The 21,772-nt window shown below is 44.6% G+C and overlaps 1 protein-coding gene across 2 annotated transcripts in view; it reads left to right on the top strand.

Moving 5' to 3' along the window:
- Positions 1 to 67: 67 nt before the first annotated feature.
- TMEM147 (transmembrane protein 147) overlaps positions 68 to 21,772 on the top strand; it is a 28,508-nt gene continuing 6,803 nt past the window's right edge. The window contains exons 1-2 of one of the 2 annotated variants that reach the window (XM_029576341.1): positions 68 to 368; positions 21,056 to 21,205. In XM_029576341.1, coding sequence (XP_029432201.1) covers positions 21,129 to 21,205 — 77 coding nt within the window. In that variant the 5' untranslated portion in view covers positions 68 to 368; positions 21,056 to 21,128. Of the gene's footprint in view, positions 369 to 15,744; positions 15,893 to 21,055; positions 21,206 to 21,772 lie in introns of those variants that run through there. The other variant, XM_029576340.1, reaches the window with a different exon arrangement.

The raw sequence follows: 21,772 nt of genomic DNA, 5'->3' as shown, positions 1-21,772 counted from the left end.
CACCCTAACTATTGCAGCAGTAAAGCCAACCGGAGCAGCACGTGTGCGAGTTCTGGTGGAGGTTTGATTGCTTCCTTGATGGGCTTTGCTGGAGTTCGCGTCCCTCCCTGACCGAGCTCAAAGCCCCTTTCCTACTCCTCCTCGCTGGTGCTCTTGCATTTCTTGGTTTGCCCGGAGACACCACTTTTCCTTTCCTGTCCTTGCTCCCAAGTGCAGAGCAGAAGAGTTGGGGTTTTTTTTAACTTCTCTCCTGCCTGCAAGTTTCCTGTCGTCCCAACCCAAAGAAAGGGAAGAATATCTATTTACACTATTTTCCCTTGCTTTCTGCCGGCGAGGCTCAGCCCGGAGAGAATCGCGGCACAAGTCAGGTGTGTTTGCTGCTTTGCCTCCTCTGTCCTGCCTTTTTTTTGTCTGGTTTTGTGTTTCCCTCCCCCCAGTGGGTTTCCAGCTCTGCTGCCTGCCCAGTTTTTCTTTCCTGTGTCCTCCTCTCCCCTGATTGCTACACAGTCCCCTGGGGGGGGGGGGGGTAACCCTCCCCTCCCCTCCCCTCCCCTCCCAACAGGGATAGCGAGCTCGACTGCGACAGTGCATCGCCTTGGGTGAGGCGGGTCTCTTCCAGTGCATCAGAAGCGGGTACCTCTACTCTTTCACCCTGGGGCAGGAGATGCCCTGTCGGGCCACTCCTTGCGGGGTGTGGGCATGGAGTTGGACCGGCTACTGCGGGGTAACCGGAGTTGGAAGTTTAGGATGGCAAAGGCACCCGAGAGGTGGCCCAACGGTGAGCGACTCCGCAGGGTAGCGGGAGCTCTCGTCAGCTACCTCGAGGGGTGCAAACCTTCAGTGTCCAAGGACATTAAGAGGGCCCGGAGGCTCTGTGCCGAGCCGACCCCCTGAGGGGGGTCAGGTTTGGTGCTGGTTTCTCCTGATGGAGGATGGTTCTGACCATCAGCACTCTGAATGTCAAAGGCTGCAGGGACGGCCTCCGCAGGAGCCGGGTACTCTCCGGAGAGGAGGTTACTCCGTCAGTCTCCTGCAGGAGACCCATTCCACTCCAGAGAGCGAGGTTGGAAATGGGAAGGTAATTCGCAGGGTCATTTGGGTCCAGGGAGGGTTTTTTGATGAGAGGTTTGACAACCACATGCTTGAGGGCATCGGGGACTGTGCCAAGTGAGATGGAGCAGTTGATTGATTTATTTATTTTATTTATTGTTTTTGTTATACCGAGTTTTATGACAGGCATCACATCAACCCGGTTTACAAATAACAAAGAGTGTAAAGCATAACGTAAAGTAAAAAACAATATTTTCAATAAGAACCTTGAACTTTAAATACAGTGAGTCAGATAAAGGGAGAGAGAGAAAGTTACAATAAAACAGGGAAAATTAACTTGGAACTGGAAGAGGGGAGAGATTGAACAGCGCAATATTTACATTTCAGCCTATTAATGTAATAGAATAGCAAAGTGAAATAAGACTATGTGAGTAAATGTGGCGGTACATAAGTAACCAAATGAATAAGTATGACACAGATGTGAATGGTAATGGTATGATATATACTCAGCAGGTATTGATGAGTGTAGGTTTGAGGTTGGTTGATTCGTATTTACTTCCAGTTATTGCATGCGAGTTTGTGCTATTGAGTGGAGGTTTTATTCAAGGCTTGGAAATGCTTTTTTGAAAAGCCAAGTTTTTAGTCTTTTCCTAAATGTTAGAGAGCATGGCTCCTGTCTCAAATCTGGTGGGATAGAGTTCCAGAGAGCTGGACCTGCTGAAGAGAAGGCTCTGAGACTCAAGGATTTATGTTGGTAGGTTTTGGCCTTTGGAATTTGGAGTGACTCTTTGTAGTATTCCCTGATAGGTCTGGCGGAAGTGTATTTTTTAAGTGGTATTTGTAGGTCGAGTTGTGTGTGTTGGTTGATAGTTTTGTATATGATGTTGATGGTTTTGTACATGATTCTATAGTGGATCGGTAGCCAATGGAGGTTTTTGAGAATAGGTGAAATGTGGTCAATTTTCCTGGAATTTGTAAGGACTCTGGCTGCAGAGTTCTGAACCATTTGTAGAGGTTTGGTATAAGAAGCTGGGAGGCCTAATAGTAATGAGTTGCAATAATCTAGTTTGGAAAAGATTATTGCTTGCAAGATTGTTCTGAAGTCCTGAGTGTGGAAAAGCGGTTTAATTCTTTTCAGAATATGTAATTTGTAGAAGCAATCCTTGGTGGTTTGGTTAATGAATGGTTTGAGGTTGAGACGATTGTCTAGGATGGCTCCTAGGTCTCTTACGTGGGCTGTTTGAAGGAGTGTGGGTGGTTTTGGAAGTGTGTTATTGTTTTCCGGTGATATGAGCAGGAATTCTGTTTTCGAAGCATTGAGTACAAGGTTTAGACTGGTGAGGAGAAGTTTAATTTCTAATAAGCAATTGTCCCAGTATTCCATTGTTTTTGAGATTGATTCTTCTATGGGGATCATGATCTGTACGTCGTCTGCGAAAAGGAAGTGTTTCAGGCTTAATTTTGTAAGTAGTTGACATAGTGGTAGCAGGTAGACATTGAAGAGGGTGGGTGAAAGTGATGAACCTTGCGGCACCCCTCTATTAGAAGGGTGGTATTGGGATTCTTTATTGTGAATTTTGACTCTATATCCTCTGTTTTCTAGGAATGTTTTGAACCAGTTTAGTGTGGCACCTGTTAAACCAATGTTTGCCAGCTGTTTTAGAAGGAGGGCGTGGTTGACGGTGTCGAAGGCCGCCGAGAAGTCAAGGAGGATTAGTAAATATGCTTGGCCTTTATCAATACCAGAGAGTAGGAAGTCCATGAGTGAGATTAGTAGCGTTTCGGTGCTTGCGGCTTTGATGTCACCAAGGGGTTTAGCGATGGTGTTGGGAATGTTTGGGTACTTGCCAGATTCCTATGGCCTGGATTGGCCACTGTTGGAATCAGGATGCTGGGCTTGATGGACCCTTGGTCTGACCCAGCATGGCAATTTCTTATGTTCTTAAGTGTAGAGGAGTCATAATTCCTCATCTGCCTGACAATCTGCTTCTGTGATGGAATTTGCATTAGGAGCCTGAATAAAGGCATGGATTGTTCCCAGGGTAGAATCTCTTTGCTGGACACTTATTAGATCAAAGGCTGGCACCGCTTTTTCACTGGAATGTGAGGGTAGCGGCCTGGTTACTGCCTTCACTTCCACCATGGGGCTTTCCTTCCTTTGCCAGAACCTTTCTGAAGTGGCACCCTCTTTTGCAGGTTGGTCTGCAAGTCCTTGCCGCCTTGTCAGTACCCTTGACTTTAGAATGACGTTTTACCTTTTCCCAGAAGACTGTCATTTCTTTTGCTTGCACTAACTGATCTAAGGCCAGAAACTATTCTGTGTTTTTAGAGTGCAGCATTTGACTTGCTTTCTAGTTAGGCAGATGCATCATGAAGTTATGTCCGACAGTCAGAATTTGGGCAGATTATGATGGTCAGCAATCCATGTCGTTAATGGACTTCTCCTCCAAGAACTTATCCAAACCTTTTTTGAACCCAGCTACACTAGCTGCACTAACCACATCCTCTGGCAACAAATTCCAGAGCTTTTATTGTGCATTGAGTGAAAAAGAATTTTCTCCGATTAATCTTAAATGTGTTTGCACAGCTATCAGTGCTGCAGTGAGTTCTGCGCACTGATTTGATTTGTATTCCTAGGGCATAGCTGAGATGATCACATGGGGGTGATCCTTCTTCCCTACTATTCCTACTCCTGCGGAAACACAACAGTCAACATAAACGATGGGGAAATTGTTGCAAGTTTCCTCATCATAAGCGTAGTGACAGTGGGGTTCTATTGCCTCTCTCAGGTTCCAAGATCAAATCCGGTTCTCCCTCAGCAGTGCAATTGTGGAATTCAGCTAAATTTTGAGCCACAATGTTTTTATATCCTTGAGTGGCCAACCTTGAACAAGTGTCCAGGAAGTAAACTTGCTGCTGGAGGCGTGAGTTGCTTTGATTCAGTCACTGGCTAAAAGGTTTATGGACTGGTAAGTCTCTACTATCAGGTTCTGACCTTGCACATAACTTCTGCAGTCTTGACGAGCCCATACTGTGGATAGCGATTTCTCACAATCAGAATATTTCTCTTCCACTTCTGTCAAAGCTTTACTGGTATATGCTACAACTCATTGGACACTATCGTGTTTCTGGAACGAGCAGCACTCACGCACAGGACAAATTCACTGCCACTTTCCAGGTAAGCCAGGCTGAGGGCCTTACCCAGGATGCACTTCAACTCATCCATTCTACCAGGGTTCATCCTTCTTCAGGATTTTCACCAGAGGCTGTGTGATCTCTGCTTACTGATCTGGGAACTGATGGGAGTAATTGCATATTCCCAGGAAAGAACATAGCCCATTTTATTTTTTGTAAGGCTTCTATTCTTTTCCTTTGGGGATTCAGTCCCTCAGCTGAGACTTCATATCTTAAGTAACTGAGTGACCACCTTCACCACTGACCTTTAGAGAGAGAGAGAGAGTTTAGCTCCAGCCACCTGCAGCTGGGCTAAAACATGATCAACCTCTCTCAGGTACTCCTGCAAGTTAGTACTCTTAACTAGGATACCATCCATGTACACTAGTGCCCCCTAGCATCTGCATCAGGTAATGCCTTGTGTAGGAAAATGTTGAAATCTGCTGGAGAATTCAGATACCCAAAGAGGGTCCTGCTCCAGGTATTGTTTCTTTCCAAAGGAGAAAGCCAATTTATGCTGAGGGTAAATCAAGGTTGGTAAAATATTTGGCTCTCTGAATTTAGCTCAGGGAATGATTTATCAATTAAGGAAGCTAAGAATTATAATTTGGCCTGGGCTAGTATTAGTCACTAACAGGTACAGCACTGTGTCTGACACTTGCATACAAGGTGTGGCTCCCATAAACAACTCAGATTCTAAAAATCAGGGATTCGGGGTTAAGAAAGCCAACTTGTCTAATATTTGTTGACCTTTGGCTATTCTAATTTTGAGCGGATCATTTTGTACACTGCTAGGAATAGGGGCTGGTGCAGCCCTCACCATTTCGCATACCTATGGGACTGCCTGGCCAGACCTGAGTGACTTGTGAACATTGGGACTACATACTGGATCCAGTCAGCTCCAGCCATCATCATTTACCCGATTTACATAGGCTCCCAGTCTGATAAGACAGTCTGAGCCTAAATACATCAGTGACTCTAAACCCCTGATTATGGAGAGGTTGTGTTTGAAGTTTTTAGCATCTAATTTCAGGACTAATTTACAAGCTCCCACTTGCAACTTATCTCTAGCCAGGTTATTAGTGTGTTTCACTGCATCCAGTTCTCTTACCTTTCATCTTGCGAAAGAGGGACTCATTAATGAAGGAGCCTTCACTTCTGAGCATCAGAGGCACCTGTATGCTTTGTGTGTCTGGTAGGTGGACAGACACCAGCGTGGAGAGGTCATTTCAATGTGTGTGTGTTTGGACACAGGTGGTCTTAGCTCCTGCACTCCTGAGTCAACCCTGCTCTGGTCAGTTGGAGGTGGGGCTCTGTTCAGGCAAATCTCCATTCTATCAGTATCTAGGAGAATGCTGAATTATGGCCTCCTGTCTGTCTGTACAGCAGTACTAGTAGAGAGGGATCTGATGACCTCTAGAAACTCATTCTGAATAGTATCTTTCTGCTCAATGGATTAATGGGTCCCCTTGCCCCTTGAACCACTCATCCGAATGGGAGAGGGTGCCTAACCTTAGTCCACATCACTTCATTCACTTAATCAAGAATGCGAGACAGCTTCATGAGGAGTTCATTCCCAATCAGGAATTCCTCTCCGGGGCTTTTGGTGATCAGAACTGGGTGCTTTACTTTCATTTTCCCGATCTGAATGGTGAGCCAGGCCTTACCTCTGATCTCCACAGTCCCCTAGGCTCACATCGCATGGGACTATGCTCAGAGTGGACTTACTTTTTAAAGAAGCAGAGAGCTTTCCAAACCAGCTCTGAGTGACCTCGGAACCAGTATCTAGAAGACTCTCACAACTGAATCCATCTTGTATTCGGATGGGGGTAATGTAGCAGAGTCCCTAAGGCTTCAATTTCCCTAAAATACTTTTGTTTCCTGACTGAGTCCATGTCCAGAAGGGGATCAGAACTCATTGTGTGGCTGAGCATCGCCTGGTACTGCAGTGGTATTGGCATCAGCGGCTGCAAACAGGGAAGTCTCCTGGGTACTTATGGTAGAGATCCAGGGAGAAAACACATGATTGGTTAGTCAGTGCATGCTCGTGAAGGGCTCTGAGGTACTGCGGCCCGCTTGGGAGGTGCTAGGCCCAGTGCTGCTCTTAGATTCTCCAGCCTTCTGCGGAACATTGCGCCTCTGGTCACTGAGGTTATGCTTGGTGGACTTCAGATCTATCAGCTGCCCCTCCAAAGCCTGTCTCTGGTTATAGTCTTGCCAGCCACCAGTTGTGATTCGCTTTGGGAGACTGTGAACCACCTGAGTGTTTTTTTTCTGGATTTTCTGCTGCGGCAGCAGATTGCTCCTGGGCCTGTCAGACTTGGGATAAGAAGACAGAGAATTCGTTTCAAGGCTGATATCTGGATTCTGCAGTAGACACTTGGGTTCTCTATCTCTTATCTGTATTGTATAAAATATTTGACTTCAATAAGATGCTTTTCTGCATGTATTTCACACAAGGATATGACACAGAATTTAGTTAGAACAAATATAAATTTAATATTTCATATCCTTGGGAGACACAAACTGGGAGCCCATTGTTTGGTAAGGGCTCTCCCTGCATGTCTCAGCGTTTTAGTCAGTGCTGAGTTTTTATAGATAAGAACATTCACTGATCCCTAATGGGACTGCATAAAGTATCAGGTACCACTTGTGTCCTATCCAATCAGGCAAACTGTATCTATGCTTCCCTGATACCACCTCCCACCTTAAGATCCAATTAGGCCTAAGAAGGGCCCACGTGTCTATTGAGTACTGTCAATCTTCTGTTAACTCTTTGTCCTGTCAATATATCAATCATTGTAGTAGGTCTCGTTTCAGGCCTTTGATCAGAGTCTTGACCTCAGGGGATCTTCAGTTTACCTGGCCTCTTTCAGTCGAGAGAGGAATCTGTGAGAACAAAGCTTGGAATGTGGCTCAGCCATCTGCCATCGATAACCTCATGACCTTTCATCATATCTGGTTAGGTCTGAATTCATTCCAGATGGCTCTCAGTAGCCATTCACACACAGGTCAGCTTAAGTTCATTGCATACCAGCAGGTTCAGTTAGATCAGACAGTCTGCTGAAGCTGGTAGTGGGGGAAGGAAAGATTCCTGGGCTGCACTGGGATACTCTAAATCCTGTGAGCTCCATTTTAAAGCAACGGGACCTGGCACACCAGTAGCTGTCTTTTTCTTTCAGTAAATCAAACATGTTTTGGGACACCTTTAGATGATATCGGGATTCATTTAAATGCACAAGTGTCAATTTTTGAGCAGCCCAACAAAGTGTGCCGGTGGGTCAGGTTAGGATCACGGACGCTCAATTTTACGAGCATCCATTTTCCTAACCTGCTGCCAGCCACCTCTCCTGAGCCAAGATGGTGATAGGGGGGCGCAATTGTCCCTAGCGCCTCCTTTTAGCATGGCCCCTCATTTTAATGCTGTACATGTGCTCAGGAGAGGGGGCTGTGCATGTGTTGAAAGCGCGGATGCCGAAAACGGACGCGCTCTTTTAGCACATCCATACTGTATCAGTCTGAATGGCTGGAGAAAGTGTAACTACTTCTAAGTAGTGTTGATTATACCCGGGTTCAATCCCCGGCCTTGCCATCATTGCTGAACATACTGCTGGTATGGAAAAATACCAGCAGGCCCCAGAACACAAACCTGGGACCTTGAATGCCAGACAAAGCTATAAGCCACAGGATGGGGGCAGGAGATATCGCAGAGAGTACGCAGCAAATAGTCTGTGGGAAAGAATGCAGGGGGGAGAGAGAGATAAGGGGAGACAAACAGCTGCCTGTAGGCAGACAGCGTGGTGTGAAGCATGCAAGCAGAAATCAGATAATTAGCTGACTTTGTATTTTTAACCTATATAAGCAGAGCTGTAGTAGGAAAAAAAAGATAGTTCCAAAGCCAGCGCTGTGCTCATTACTATAATGTAAGTATATTCTTGCTTCTTATATGTGCTTTCATGTGTATTGATCTGTTTGTATATGCATAGTATATGATGATGTACAATAAAGAATAAGATTGAAAAAGTAGAATCAGAGTTGTTCTTTTAAACGATTTTGCCTCTGAAATGGGATTTTAAACAATAGCTGCCCAATATATTTATTGTGAAGAAACCAGCTGAACCTCAGCCCATGAGGTTGCCTGTGCCCCAGTCGTGAGCCCTTAGTCTCTGACAGGAGACAGCCTTTACAAATATACACTGAGCTACTTGTGTCCTTCAGCCATCTCTTAATAGTAGCCTTGAATACCTTCACCCCTTTCTTGGCCCATTCCAATTCACAAACGTATGATCCAATCCCCCGAAACTATTACCGTATTTTCGCGTGTATAGGCCGCGGCTTATAACCGGATTTACATATTGAAGAGGGGTGCGGCTTATCTAAATCTGTATTTACATAGGATAGACTAGGATAATCTATATAATACCTACCGGTATTCTTTCTATTTTTTTTTAGTTTGCTTGTGGAAAGTAATACCGGAATGTTTACCACTGAAAGTAGGAGCAGTAACGAGCACACTTCAAATTACCGTATATAACAGTATTGTTATTAAAGAAGAATGCACTGCAGACAATTCAAAATCAGATTGAGATGTTGTTTTAATTAAGTGGGAATTCAGATGATTTTCGGGCCTTTTCCTCTGATTTTGTGTTACTTCTCCTCTGAGCCTATCTGGTTAGAAAGACAGCAGCGGAGAAGGGCCTTCATACCCAGGGTCAGATGCAAGGTGACTCAAGGCCTGTAAAAAGACAATGTTCAACATCCAGAAGGTGCTTGGCTTGGCTGGACAGCGAGGTGGCCCCATGGACTCCAAAGGTGGTGGTGATCTGCCAGGTGGGTCTCCGGAGATGGAGTCCCCTCAGCACTTTTCAAATCTGGATCTGGAGGAGATGCTGGTGACTAAAGGGGACCGGCTGTTTTGCAGGGAAGAGTTGTGGCCAGGGGCAGATTGGCCTATCGGGGCAAAGGAGACGTCATCAGGCTGTTCCGAATTTGGATTTGTCTGTGCTACATGTGAAGGAACTTTGCGTGTTTGTGCGGCGGGGTCGTTAGGATATCTCTAGGTCACTAACAGTTGCAGGGGATCGGATCATACTTTTGTGAATTGGAATGGGCCAAAAAAGGGGTGCAAGGTATTCAAGGCTGGAGACAGAAATACCGAGGGACTGCAGGTGGCTCACTAGGTTACGTAGCAGTGTCAGTAAAACTAACCCTCTGTCTTCTCTGTCACCATCTGCTGGCACAGAGGGACTGAGCTGGGGGTATGAACAGGAATAAAGAACTTCAAGATACTTGTGCATCCAAATTAATTTCTCCAGATGGGCATGGCCTTAATCTGTCTCTGGGGAACCCTTATGTAAGCAGTATGAGGGTGTTCTGTAACCTTTCCCCCTCCTCCACACCTATCGTGATGGGCAGTGCTACCAACTGTTACCTCTATTCTATGCAATCCGAATAGTTCAGAAAAGACCATGGGGTTTTTCCACAGAATCGGACTTTTATTTGGTTAGGCTTGTCACGTTTAGCAGTTAGAAGAAAATAGGCAATACATATCTTTTATGTCCTTGCTACTTGGCATAGAGTAACCTGCTTTGGATATTTTAATAAACCTATCTAACTAGCCCCCCAACTTTAAAAGTTTACCTTCTTTTTCACTGTGGAGCAACCAGGACCAGGCAGGAATCTCAGGTGCAGACCTCTCATCTTGGACACGGGAGCTCTCCCTTCATGGCTGGGAGAGGCAAGGGTGATGTCTCGGGCATCGTCAGGTGTTGATGGTCTTTCTTTGGGTCGCCGTCTCTTTCCTGCTGCTTTTAACAGCCCGGGCAGGCAGCTGTAAACAGCTCAAGCGCAGTCAAGCAGCAGGGCAGAGGGTGCCGTTTCTTCATTTGATTGCTAGGCCCCTTTTTCCATCAGGGGTGGGGTGTCACTGCTCCTGCTGTTGATCTGTCAATCAGCAGCGAATATGGAGTTGTGTTGATATTAAACAATTGCTGTTTGAAGTATAGTCCTAAAATGAACAATCGCTGTGTATTTTTATACAATGCATTTTAAACTGTCCAATGAGAAATTACTACTTTCCTGATAATTTCCTTTTCTTTAGGACAGTTAGATGAATCCAGAACAAGTGGGTTATGCACCTCTACCAGCAGATGGAGACAGAGCAAACTGATGTCACAATACATATACCTTTAGGGACATCAGCCTGCAGTATTTTCTTCAAAATCTATTGTGGACAGACTAGCAAAAAAACTTGATTAAAAACAGATAACCATTTCAATACACAGCCAACACTGAGCTCAGACAAGAATGTAATAACATTTACCAGTAATCCTTGTAACACGTAGGCACCCAGGAGGATCAATGTGCAATCATTCAGCAACCAAGAGAGGCAAGGTGGATTCATCTGACTGTCCTAAAGAAAAGGAAATGATCAGGAAAGTAGTAATTTCTCATTTCTTAGCGTCTAGTCAGATGTATTCAGAAAAAGTGGGATGCACCCAAGCTACTCCTGCCCTTATAGGGCAGGAGTAGCTTGGGTACAGTCAAAACAGCAGGTGCAAAGGCCGCATCCTCCCGGGCCTCAACATCCAGATGATAAGGTATGGAAGGAGGACCAAGTCGCAGTGTGGCAAATGGTGACAGGAGTCAATCTAACTTCTGCCCGTGCCCTAGTGGAATGAGCCCTAACCTGACTAAGTAACTGCTTCCCAGCATCAACGTATGCAGCCGTGACTACTTCCTTAATCCAACGGGTTATTGTAGCTCACGAGGCTGGCTCTCCCTGTCTAGTACTCCATGAAGGACAAACAGGTGATCCGACTTCTGCAAAAGCTCAGTAATCTCTAGATACCTGACAATATGTCTCTTGACATCCAAGAGTCACAACAGATGATACTCCTCTGTCCAGAGATGGCAGGGAGATGGACTTATTCAAGTGAAACTCGGTGACCCCCTTCGGTATAAAGAAAGGAACAGTATGCAGCTGTACCGCCCCTGGAGTCACCTGGAGAAATGGCTCCTGGCAAGACAAGGCCTACAGTTTGGAAACCCTACACGCAGAACAAATTGCCACAAGGAAAACAGTTTAAGGTCAGCAACCACAAGGACAGAGAATGTAGCTGTCGAAACACAGGGCCTGCCAAAAACTCCAAAACCAAAGTAAGACTACGCAGGGGCACCAAAAACCACAAAGGAGCACGTAGATGTATCACTCCTTTCAGAAAGTGGGCCACATCAGGATGAGCCGACAAGGATCCACCATTTACCTGATCCCTGAAGCAAGCGAGAGCTGCTACTCGTACCTTCAGAGGAATAAAAAGCCAAGCCTTTATTTAAGCCATCCTGCAAAATTTCCAAAACGAGTGGGATCTTGACCAAGGAAGGGAGAACACCTCGATTCTCTCACCAGGCCTCAAACACTCTCCAAACCCGCACATAGGCCAAGGAAGTGGAGATGTTTCTAGCTCTTAACAAGGTGGAAATCACTGCTGCAAAGTATCCATATTTCAGCAAATGAGCCCTTTCAAAGGCCATATACCTTAAGACAAAATCAAGTCTGATCTTTGTGAAGAATGGGTCCCTATGCGCTGGAAGTCATAGGCGAATCCACCAGGAGCCTCCGCAGATCTGCATATCACGGTCTCCTGGGCCAATCTGGAAAGACCAAAAGCACCACCCCTCTGTGGCGTTCGATCCTTTGAATTAATCTGCCCAACATGGGCCATGGAGGAAAGACTTACGCAACTTGTCTTCCAGCCACTCCTGAACTAGGGCATCGATCCCCAGAGCCTTCGGATCTCTTCTGCGGTTGAAAAATTGCAGAACGTTTGCATTGTGCAAAGTCGCCAACAGGTCTAGGAATGGGAGACCCCAGCAATCCTGAATCAGTTGAAACACGTCGTCTGACAAGGCCCACTCTCCTAGCTAAGAAAGTCTGCTCTGACGTTGTCTTTGCCAGCAATGTGCGAGGCTGAGATCATCTGGAGCTGCACCTCTGCCCATTCCATATGTTGATCTATTTCCTGCGACACTTGTTGGCTCTTGGGACCTCTCTGCCGATTGATGTAAGCCACAGTCAGTGCATTGTCTGACATTCGGACCAATCGACCCTGCAGGTTGTTGCTGAACTGTCAACATGCCAACCGGACTGCCCCAGCTTCCAGCCGATGTTCCAGACAGACTCTTCTGCACTCCAGCGCCCTTGTGCTGTCAGCTCCTGATAGTAAGCTCCCCAACCAAGGAGACTCACATCCATCCTCAGTACTAGCCAGGGCCGGGAAAAATCATGGAAACTATTCTAAAGAACAAAATCTCAGAATGTGTTGATAGACATGATTTAATGGGACACAGCCAGCACAGATTTACCCATCCTGCCTCACAAATCTACATTTTTTTTAAAGGGGTTGATAAAGGTGAGCTGGTAGATGTAGTGTTCTTGCATTTTCAGAAGCCATTTGACACAGTCCCACACGTGAGGCTTCTAAGAAAATTAGTCATGTGATGGGAAGCAATGTACTTTTGTGGATTGCAAACTGGTTAAAAGACAGGAAACAGAGTAGGATTAAATGGTCAGTTTTTTCAGTGGAGAGAGATAAAAAGTGGAGTGCCTCAGGGATTTGTACTTGGACCAGTGCTTTTTAATATAATTACACATGATCTGGAAAGGAGAATGAGTGAGGTGATCAAATTTGTAGATGACACAATTATTCACAATAGTTATATCAAAAGCAGATAGTGATAAGTTGCAGGAGGATCTTGCGAGACTGGAAGACTGGGCGTCCAAATGGCAGATGGAATGTAACATGGACAAGTGCAAGATGTTGCATATAGGAAAAAATAACTCATGCTCTAGTTACACAATGTTAGGTTTCAAGCTCAGTTACCACCCAGGAAAAAGATCTAGATGTCATAGTGGACAATATATTGAAATTGTTGGCTCAGTGCTGCAGTGGTCAGAAAAGCAAACAGAATGTTAGGAAGGGAATACTAAATAAAATGGAGAATGTCATAATGCCTCTGAATCGCTCCAGGGTGAGATCGCACCTTGAGTACTGTGTTCAATTTTGGTTGCCGCCTCCCATAAAAAAAGATGTAGCTGCACTGGAGAAGATACAGAGACAGGTGACCAAAATGATAGAGGAGATGGAACATCTTCCTTATGAGGAAAGGCTAAAGCGGTTAGGGCTGTTCAGCTTAGAGAAGAGACATGGGTGGCTATGATGGAGATCTACAAAATCATGAGAGGTCTAGAATGGGTAAATGTGGATTGGTTGTTTACTCTTTCAGATAACGGACTAGGGGAGCATGCCATGAAGTTAGCAAATAGCACATTTAACACAAATTTGATCACAAATCTTTTTCACTCAATACACAATTAAGCTGTGGAAGTCATTGCCAGAGGATACGGTTAAGGCAGTTAGCTTTACTGGGTTTAAAAAAACTTTGGACAAGTTCCTAGAGAAGTACATAAATTGCTATTTAGGGCATAGCCTCTACTTATTTTTGGGATTAGGAGCATGGAATCCAGCATAGCTCTCTGCTTCAACGGCAGGGGAGGAGAAAAACTGATACTTCACGCATATCCAGCATAGCTCTCTGCTTAAACGGCAGGGGAGAAGAAAAACTAATGCTTCACACATATCCAGCATAGCTCTCTGCTTAAACGGCAGGGGAGAAGAAAAACTAATTACTTCACGCATATCCAGCATAGCTGTCTGCTTCAACGGCAGGGGAGAAGAAAAACCAATGCTTCACACATATCCAGCATAGCTCTCTGCTTCAACGGCAGGGGAGAAGAAAAACCAATGCTTCACACATATCCAGCATAGCTCTCTGCTTCAACGGCAGGGGAGAAGAAAAACCAATGCTTCACACATTTCCAGCATAGCTCTCTGCTTCAACGGCAGGGGAGAAGAAAAACCAATGCTTCACGCATATCCAGCATAGTTCTCTGCTTCAACGGCAGGGGAGAAGAAAAACCAATGCTTCACACATATCCAGCATAGCTCTCTGCTTAAACGGCAGGGGGGAAGAAAAACTAATGCTTCACACATATCCAGCATAGCTCTCTGCTTAAAAGGCAGGGGAGAAGAAAAACAACCAATAAGGGCTGAATACCATAGTCTGGGTAAACAAATAAGTATGGGTGTAGCTACTTCCCCTAACTAATCAAGTTAGATATTTCACTTGGATGCAGCTCCATCACTGCTCTCTGCATTAATGGTGGGGGTGAAAGGGAAATAGAACCAAGGGTTGCTAAGAGCCAAGAGAAACAGATAAGTATGAAAGGAAAGACGTGTGAAGCTTGCTGGGCAGACTGGATGGGTCGATTGGTCTTCTTCTGCCGTCATTTCTATGTTTCTATGAATCATTTCATATTTGGGTACTTGCCAGGTTCTTATGGCCTGGATTGGCCACTGTTGGAAACAGGATGCTGGGCTTGATGGACCCTCGGTCTGACCCAGAATAGCAACTTCTTATATTGTTAAGGCCCCTAAAGGGTGATCTAGTTGGCATAGCAATACAAGGAACATAGTACAATATAGTCAATACTTATACAATAAATTCAAGTCAGTTTTTTAGAGTTTGATCACTGAAGGGAGCTGGGCTTTTTTTTTTTTTTTAAATACAGGTCCACAGCAGAGACTGAATGAATCGGGGGTGGTAAGGAAAGCACAGTAATCATGACGGTATAGAAAAACTTTTAAATAAATAAATAAATAAATTGCTAGCAGCAAAAAAAAAAAAGCTAGCAACAGCATTGCTCCCTTCTCTGCCCCTCATACTACCCTATCACCCATTTGCCCCTCCACCCCCACTCTCCCCTTTCTACCAACTCTCCTTTGTTCCTCTCCCCTCCCTTTGCAACCCACTCTCTTCTTTGCCCCTCACCCTCCAGGACTTCTCTCTCATCTCCTTCACTTTTCTTCCCGTTCTGCCTTTACCTTCCTTTGTTTATTCTATCCTTGACAATGCATCGGTATCCCCACATTCAACCTTCTCTGTCCTTGCCCTGTTTTCATGGTGTTTAACATCCTCTCCCACCCCACCCCCTCTTGTCCTCCAGCTATCCTACAGAGCTACGCTTTCTTCTCCCCTTCCCTCAGGAAGCTAATCTTCAGCCACACAAGAGGCTTCCTCTCTTAATCGCATTCATTCCCTCTGTTTCCCCCTTCCCAGGCAGGATCTGGGGCAGGAGGCTTCAGCAGGTAAAGGGGGGAGATCAGAAGGTTCAGGACCCAGATGAGGGGGGAGGATTCAGCAGGTTCAAAGATGAAAGCCCGGTTTAATCAGAAGCTGAGAGCAGCTCTCCCGCTGCAGCCGCTTGAACTCCCTTTCCCTACTCTGCAGCAATAATCGCCTTCTGCAGGCGCCCCATGCTGTTCCTGTCACCGCTGCTTGGCTGCTTCTTACGCGTCATCACTGTGCGCCTGCTAGCGGGGCGTTAGTCGCCTTCTGCAGCTGCCCCATGCTCTTCCTGTCACCGCTGATTGGCTGCTTCTTACGCGTCATCACCGTGCGCCTGCTAGCGGGGCGTTAGTCGCCTTCTGCAGCTGCCCCATGCTCTTCCTGTCACCGCTGATTGGCTGCTTCTTATGCGTCATCACCGTGCGCCTGCTAGCTAGCGGGGCTTACTGAGACGTCGGCGCTCAGGGCAAGAGCGAGCGAGGTGAGTTGTAAAGGTGGAGGGCAGAGCCGTGTTAATGGCCGTTCGGGAGCGGCTAACGTGGCTTGGGTTATAATGTGTGTGTGTCCCTGCTGCGCCAGGGGACTGAAGGACGGAGAGTGACCGAAGGTCCGTCCAGCCCTGCTTCCCGCCACTGACCGCGGTGAAATGCGAAGGCTTATAGGGAAGTGGATGTGAGAAACTGCACGTGCAACACTGCACCCTCCCCGCTGTCCTGTACTCTGGGTTTAAGGATGCGCTGAGCCCTTTTGGACAGTGATTATAATATCGGCCTCCACAACGTCCGGGTTTGCATGGATTGCTTTCTCTCTATATCAAGGAGTAGGCAAAGCCGGTCAGGTCTGGTTTGCGGGATATCTACAATGAATTTGCATAAACTGGAGGCAGTAAATGCACATTGTGAATATCTTGAAATCCAGACCTTTCTTGACACTCTAGGATCGAAGTTGCCTACCCCTGCTCTCTTTCTCTCCCTTTATTTACATATCAATTAACTTTATTGACGTGACAGTTTGCATGCGTTGCAGAAGTAGTATATATGATTAAAAGAGGACGAAAGAAAAAAAATCTAAAATAACAATGGAGTGAAGTTATAGAAAGTACAAGGATGCCTTACAAAAGTCTTAACTTTTTATTTACTTATTTGATAAAAATGTATTAATTGACTTCCTGATTCCAAAGAATCGCCCAAAGCAATGTACAGCTTTAAAATCCACAAAACATAAAATAAGACCAAATCAGCATAAAAACAAGCAGCACACATAGCCACTTTGCCTCATACAACTTACAATACTCTGCATCAATATTCTTGTACCTGTTCATATTCTGTTGTCTTAATTAAAGAATACAACTTATATGTGTTAATGTAGGAGTTTGTTTCACTGATCTATACAATATGCTCCATGCTTTCATTATGAAAGAAAAACTTAGAAATATTCCAAAAGTAATGTAAAAAAACATCAGAGAGTCTTCACACCTGCTTGACTCAGTTCTTGGTGGCAGACCCCTTTGTTGTAATAATAGCCACCAGTCATTTAGAAATAAGGGTCTACCACTATTTATTATTTATTTATTTTGAAGCACTTCAAAGCAGATTACATTATGTAGATATTGCACAATGGGGTGGTGCAGATTTTGCCCATTCTTCTTGGCAGAAGAATTCGAGCTCTTGCAAGTTGACCAGGGATTGTCTGTGAACTGAAGATTTGCCACAGATTTTATGTTGGATTCAGGCTGGGCTTTGATGCTGCAGTGCATATCCACAACATAATGCTGCCAATACCGTGCTTTACTGTAGAAATGGTATTAGCAGTGTGACGTGCTGTTTGTTTTATGCCACACACATTTCATGGGTCCATGAAGCCCAGTATCCTTTCCAGCAGTACCTGGCATGATCCCGAAAAGCAGTTAGATCTCATGCTGCTAATGCCCAGGGATAAGCAGTTGCTTTCCCAAGGCTACCTGGTTAATAACTGTTCATGAATTTTTCCTCCAGGACCTTGTCTAAAACTTTTTTTAAACCCAGATTTATTTTTTTATTTATTTTTTATTTTTATATACCGATGTTCTAGTATAGGATACATATCGCACCGGTTTCCAGAGATGTGCTAACTACTTTTTTTTTTCTCTGATTTGTTGTAAATATTCTACTTAGTAACTTGATGGAGGGTCCCCTAGTCTTTATATTTTTCGAGAGAGTAAATGATAAATTTGCGTTTACCCGTTCTACCTCTATCATATCCCCCCTCAGCCATCTCTTGTCCAAGCTGAACAGCCCTAACCTCTTTAGCCTTTCCTTATAGGGGAGCTGTTCCATCCCTTTTACCATTTTCTGTACTTTTTTCAGTTTAGCTATATTTTTTTAGATGCCTCAACCAGACTTGTACACATTATTCTAAGTGTGTTCTCACCATGGAGTGATTCAGAGGATTACGACTTTCTCTGTTGCTTTCCTAATATTTACTAACATTGTTAGTTTTTTTTTTTCCAACCACCACCATACACTGAGCTAAGGATTTTAAAGTATAGTCCATGATGATGCCTAGAGCCTTTTCTCCATGTGTTACTTCGCATTTCTCCACATTAAATTACATCTGTTCTCAGAAGGTCCTCCTTCAGTTTCTCTCAATCCACTTGTAAGTTAACAATTTGGAATAATTTTGTGTTGTCTGCAACTTTGATCACCTGACTTCTTCCTTTCTGCAGATCATTTATATTAAAAAAAAACCAAAACAAACAAACCAAACCACTTGTCCTAGTACAGATCTATTGAGAGAACTGATCATTTCGTCCTGCTCTTTATTTCTTGTCTTTACCAGTTCACAGTCCCCATAAGACATTGTCTCCTATCCCAAGACTTTTTAATTTTTCATGAGGGAGTTTTTGACACCTCTGAAAATTCAAATACACTACATCCACCAGCTCACCGTCATTCACATGTTTATGCCTTCAAAAAACGTAGCAGATTGAGGCAAGACTTCTCTTTGGTAAGTCCATATTGGCCTTGTCCCTTTAGGTCATGTCTTTCTATATGTTCTGTGATTTTTGTTCTTTTGAAGAGTTTCTCCAATTTTCCCTGGCACTGAAGTTGGGTTCTCTGTTCTGTAGTTTACTGGGGCCCTTTTTAAAGATTGGTGTTATATTGGCCATCCTAACATCTTCACATAAAATAGATCATTTATTGATGTTACAAATTATTAGCAATAGATCTGCAATTTCATTGTTTAGTTCTTTCAGAACTTTGGGGTATATACCATCTGGTCCCAGTGATTTGCTCCTATTTAGTCAGTTTGACCCATTAAATCTTCCAAGTTTACTGTGATTTGTTTCAGCTCCTTCGAATTATCAGCATTAACTACCATTTCTGGCACAAATATCTCCCCAACATTCTCCTTGGTAAACACCGAAGCAAAGAATTGATTTAATTTTTTTTGCTATGGCCTTGTCATCCCTAAGTACCCCTTAACCGCTCAATCATCAGTAAACCAACTCCCTCACAGACTTCCTACTACCTAGCATTGAGACCAGAATTTTCTACTTTAGTCTCATTAGACCACAAAACCTTCGAGGTCAGCTAACTCCGGTCCTCAAGAGCCATGAATAGGCCTGGTTGTCAGGATATCCACAATGGAGCGTGCATGATAAACATTTGCATGCGCTGCCTCCACTGGATGCATATCTATCTCGTACATATGTATTATGGATATCCTGAAACCCAGGCCTGTTTGTGGCTCTCGAGGACCGGAGTTGGCCACCCCTGTCCTTAGTATTTCTTTGCAAATGCTAAGCAGTACATCATTTGACTTTTTCTTCAGCAGTGGCTTCCTTCTTACTATGCTCCCTACGCAGGCCATACTTGTGGAATAATCTTGAAATGGTTGCCCAGTGACCACCTGCAACGGTTTTCTTAACCCATGGCTACTAACTTTGGAGGGATGGCCTGTTCAGAGCAGTGGGCTACACTGTTTCCACTTTACAGTGGTGGACCTGACGGTGTCCCAAGGGCCATTCAAACATGTTAACGTTTTCATATCGCCTTCCACAATGAACCTCCCTGAAGTTCTTTTGGCAGCTCCTTGCTCAATATGTTTTGACCTGTGCTTCAGATGCAATTCATGCAATAGAAACCACTTGATCCTTCATCAAGGAGTATTCAGATCAGCTACTGTGACTGGATCCCTGTGGGCCTGGTTAAGGAAATGTTTTGACCCTGAGCTAATTAGGATTTGAAAAGGGTATGAAGATTTATGCAATCAAGACTTTTTTTTTCTTTTTTTTTTTTTTAATAGTTCTCTAATTCTTTCAGGATGAAAGGGTAGAGTATATCGTGTAGAGCAGTGAAACAAATTACTGCTTTATTGCATTGTGATTTGCATTTTTTTGGACAGAATATGAGAAATGTACAAGGTGTGTGAACTTTCTTTTTTTCTTACAAGGCCTTGTTTATGTAAACCACAAGCTCTTCCACGTAGCTGCTCGGAATACAGCAGCATTAAAGAGGATGCAGTTCTTGGGTTTTTTTTTTTCAGTTACTAGGATGAGTCAAACTGTTGGAGAGCTTATGTGTGCAAATATATGGGGTTTCTATTTCTGTTCTTTCTATCTGACATGCAGGTGTTGAGCTTACTTGTAGTAAGGATTGCCTGTGTACAGGTTGTTCAGTGCTTGGATGTTTGGCTGACTGTTGGACTCTATTGAGCCAAGACTAGAATTCTCCAAAGATCTTTGAAAACCTCACAGGTCCCTTTTTCAGTTGTGATCAGATGGAGCAGGCATATCTGAATATGTAGAAACCCAAAAGCTCATGGGTTTCTGCATTTTTTTCCATTATTTTGTTGGTCTCGCTATCCTCTCTCCAGAACTCCATGTCTCTTTTTAGAGCTCTGTACTTAAGTAATATTTGTAAGTCCTCTGTATTATACCAATTTGTATCGCTATGTGCTGTAATAATATATCATTCTGTCGCTATAATACGAGATACCCCTAGCATGCATATGTGCATTTGACGCTCATAAGCTGTACATTTAGGAGCAGCTTTACATATTTTGCTGCTTTTCTGCCTCACAGCCCCCGTATTTGGGGCGGATCAGGGGGGCGTTCTGGGAGAGGGCCAACATTTGTGTGCATAAATTCTGATTTTTATAACCTGTGAACGCAGTACGCGTTCAGTTGTTACCTGTGCATATTTACTTCCGCTCCTGTTCAGACATAAGTCTGAAACTAAACTCATTAGAACCAAAATCTGACTGGGTGGGAGGTCTGGATGGGCAAACCGGGTGGAATAAGAAGCCAAACGGGTTATTTCCTTTACTTGTGCATGTTCCAAATCTGCTCACTTGCGTGTGTGAAAGCCGACAAGTCCCGAGGAAAGATACATGAAGAACGCTTGCTTAAAATTAGGAGCACGCATATGCACGCTAGGTGTGGCTTGTATAATATGTGTGCACTTGCGAGGACCATCTGAAATTCCAGTGCATGTACACGGGCACGCGCGCCCTCATTTTAAAGTTTCCCATTCCTGTGCGGAAGGTCTGCTTAAGTTTTACCTGCGGCGAGGATGGCTTGGAGCGGGCTGGGGTTAAGAAAAATGGTGTCAGGACAGCCTGGAATCTCTCTGAGCCCTGACTACGTCTCTTCCTTTTTCAGGAGGTGGGCACGGGCACTGTTGGCGGCAGCCACTTCCTGACCACAAGCCTCCGGTGCTGCCCTTGGGACCGACATGACGCTCTTTCATTTTGGAAACTGCTTTGCTCTGGCTTACTTCCCTTACTTTATCACTTACAAGTGTAGTGGACTGTGAGTATCTAAGGCAAACCCTGTGCCGTTTTATTGTAAATTACTTTCTGTTTTCCTATGACAGCAGGTATATTGCTGGCTTGCCACATTGTAATGCTCCAAATTTTAACCAAGAAATGTAGAATGTGACAGCACATGAAGGTCTCGGACCCATCGAGTCTCAGTAAACTTTCCTTTCCTGCTGGGTTCTCAGGTCTCCAGCTTTACTCTCACTTCCCCACCATCAAGGATCAGATCAGAAAACCTTTTATCTTCTTTCTCCATGAATTATGTTTTGTGTCCTTGGAAGCTTCTTTGTTTTCAAGTGAAAGGAAAAATCTGCCTTGAGCCTCCATACCACTGGCTCTGTCCCTGGCAGTGAAATCCAGTGATATTAGTACAATGAGTTGGGTTTCTCCCTATCCACTGCTCAGTCCCCAGACCTTCCTGAGCTTCTGCTTAGACCGCAGGCTCTCCAGTAAGAGGGGGACGTTGGAACGGACTAGAGTTTCTTAGACAGAATCGTGTGCTAGATGGTGGAAGAGGAGCCAACTGATTCCCCTCTTCCTTTTGGACTTTTCAACCGGC

Source organism: Rhinatrema bivittatum, chromosome 14 (assembly GCF_901001135.1).
Source record: "Rhinatrema bivittatum chromosome 14, aRhiBiv1.1, whole genome shotgun sequence".
NCBI lineage: Eukaryota > Metazoa > Chordata > Amphibia > Gymnophiona > Rhinatrematidae > Rhinatrema > Rhinatrema bivittatum.
The sequence above is the reverse complement of the archived record's forward strand: the minus strand, read 5'-3'. Positions and strand labels throughout refer to the sequence as shown.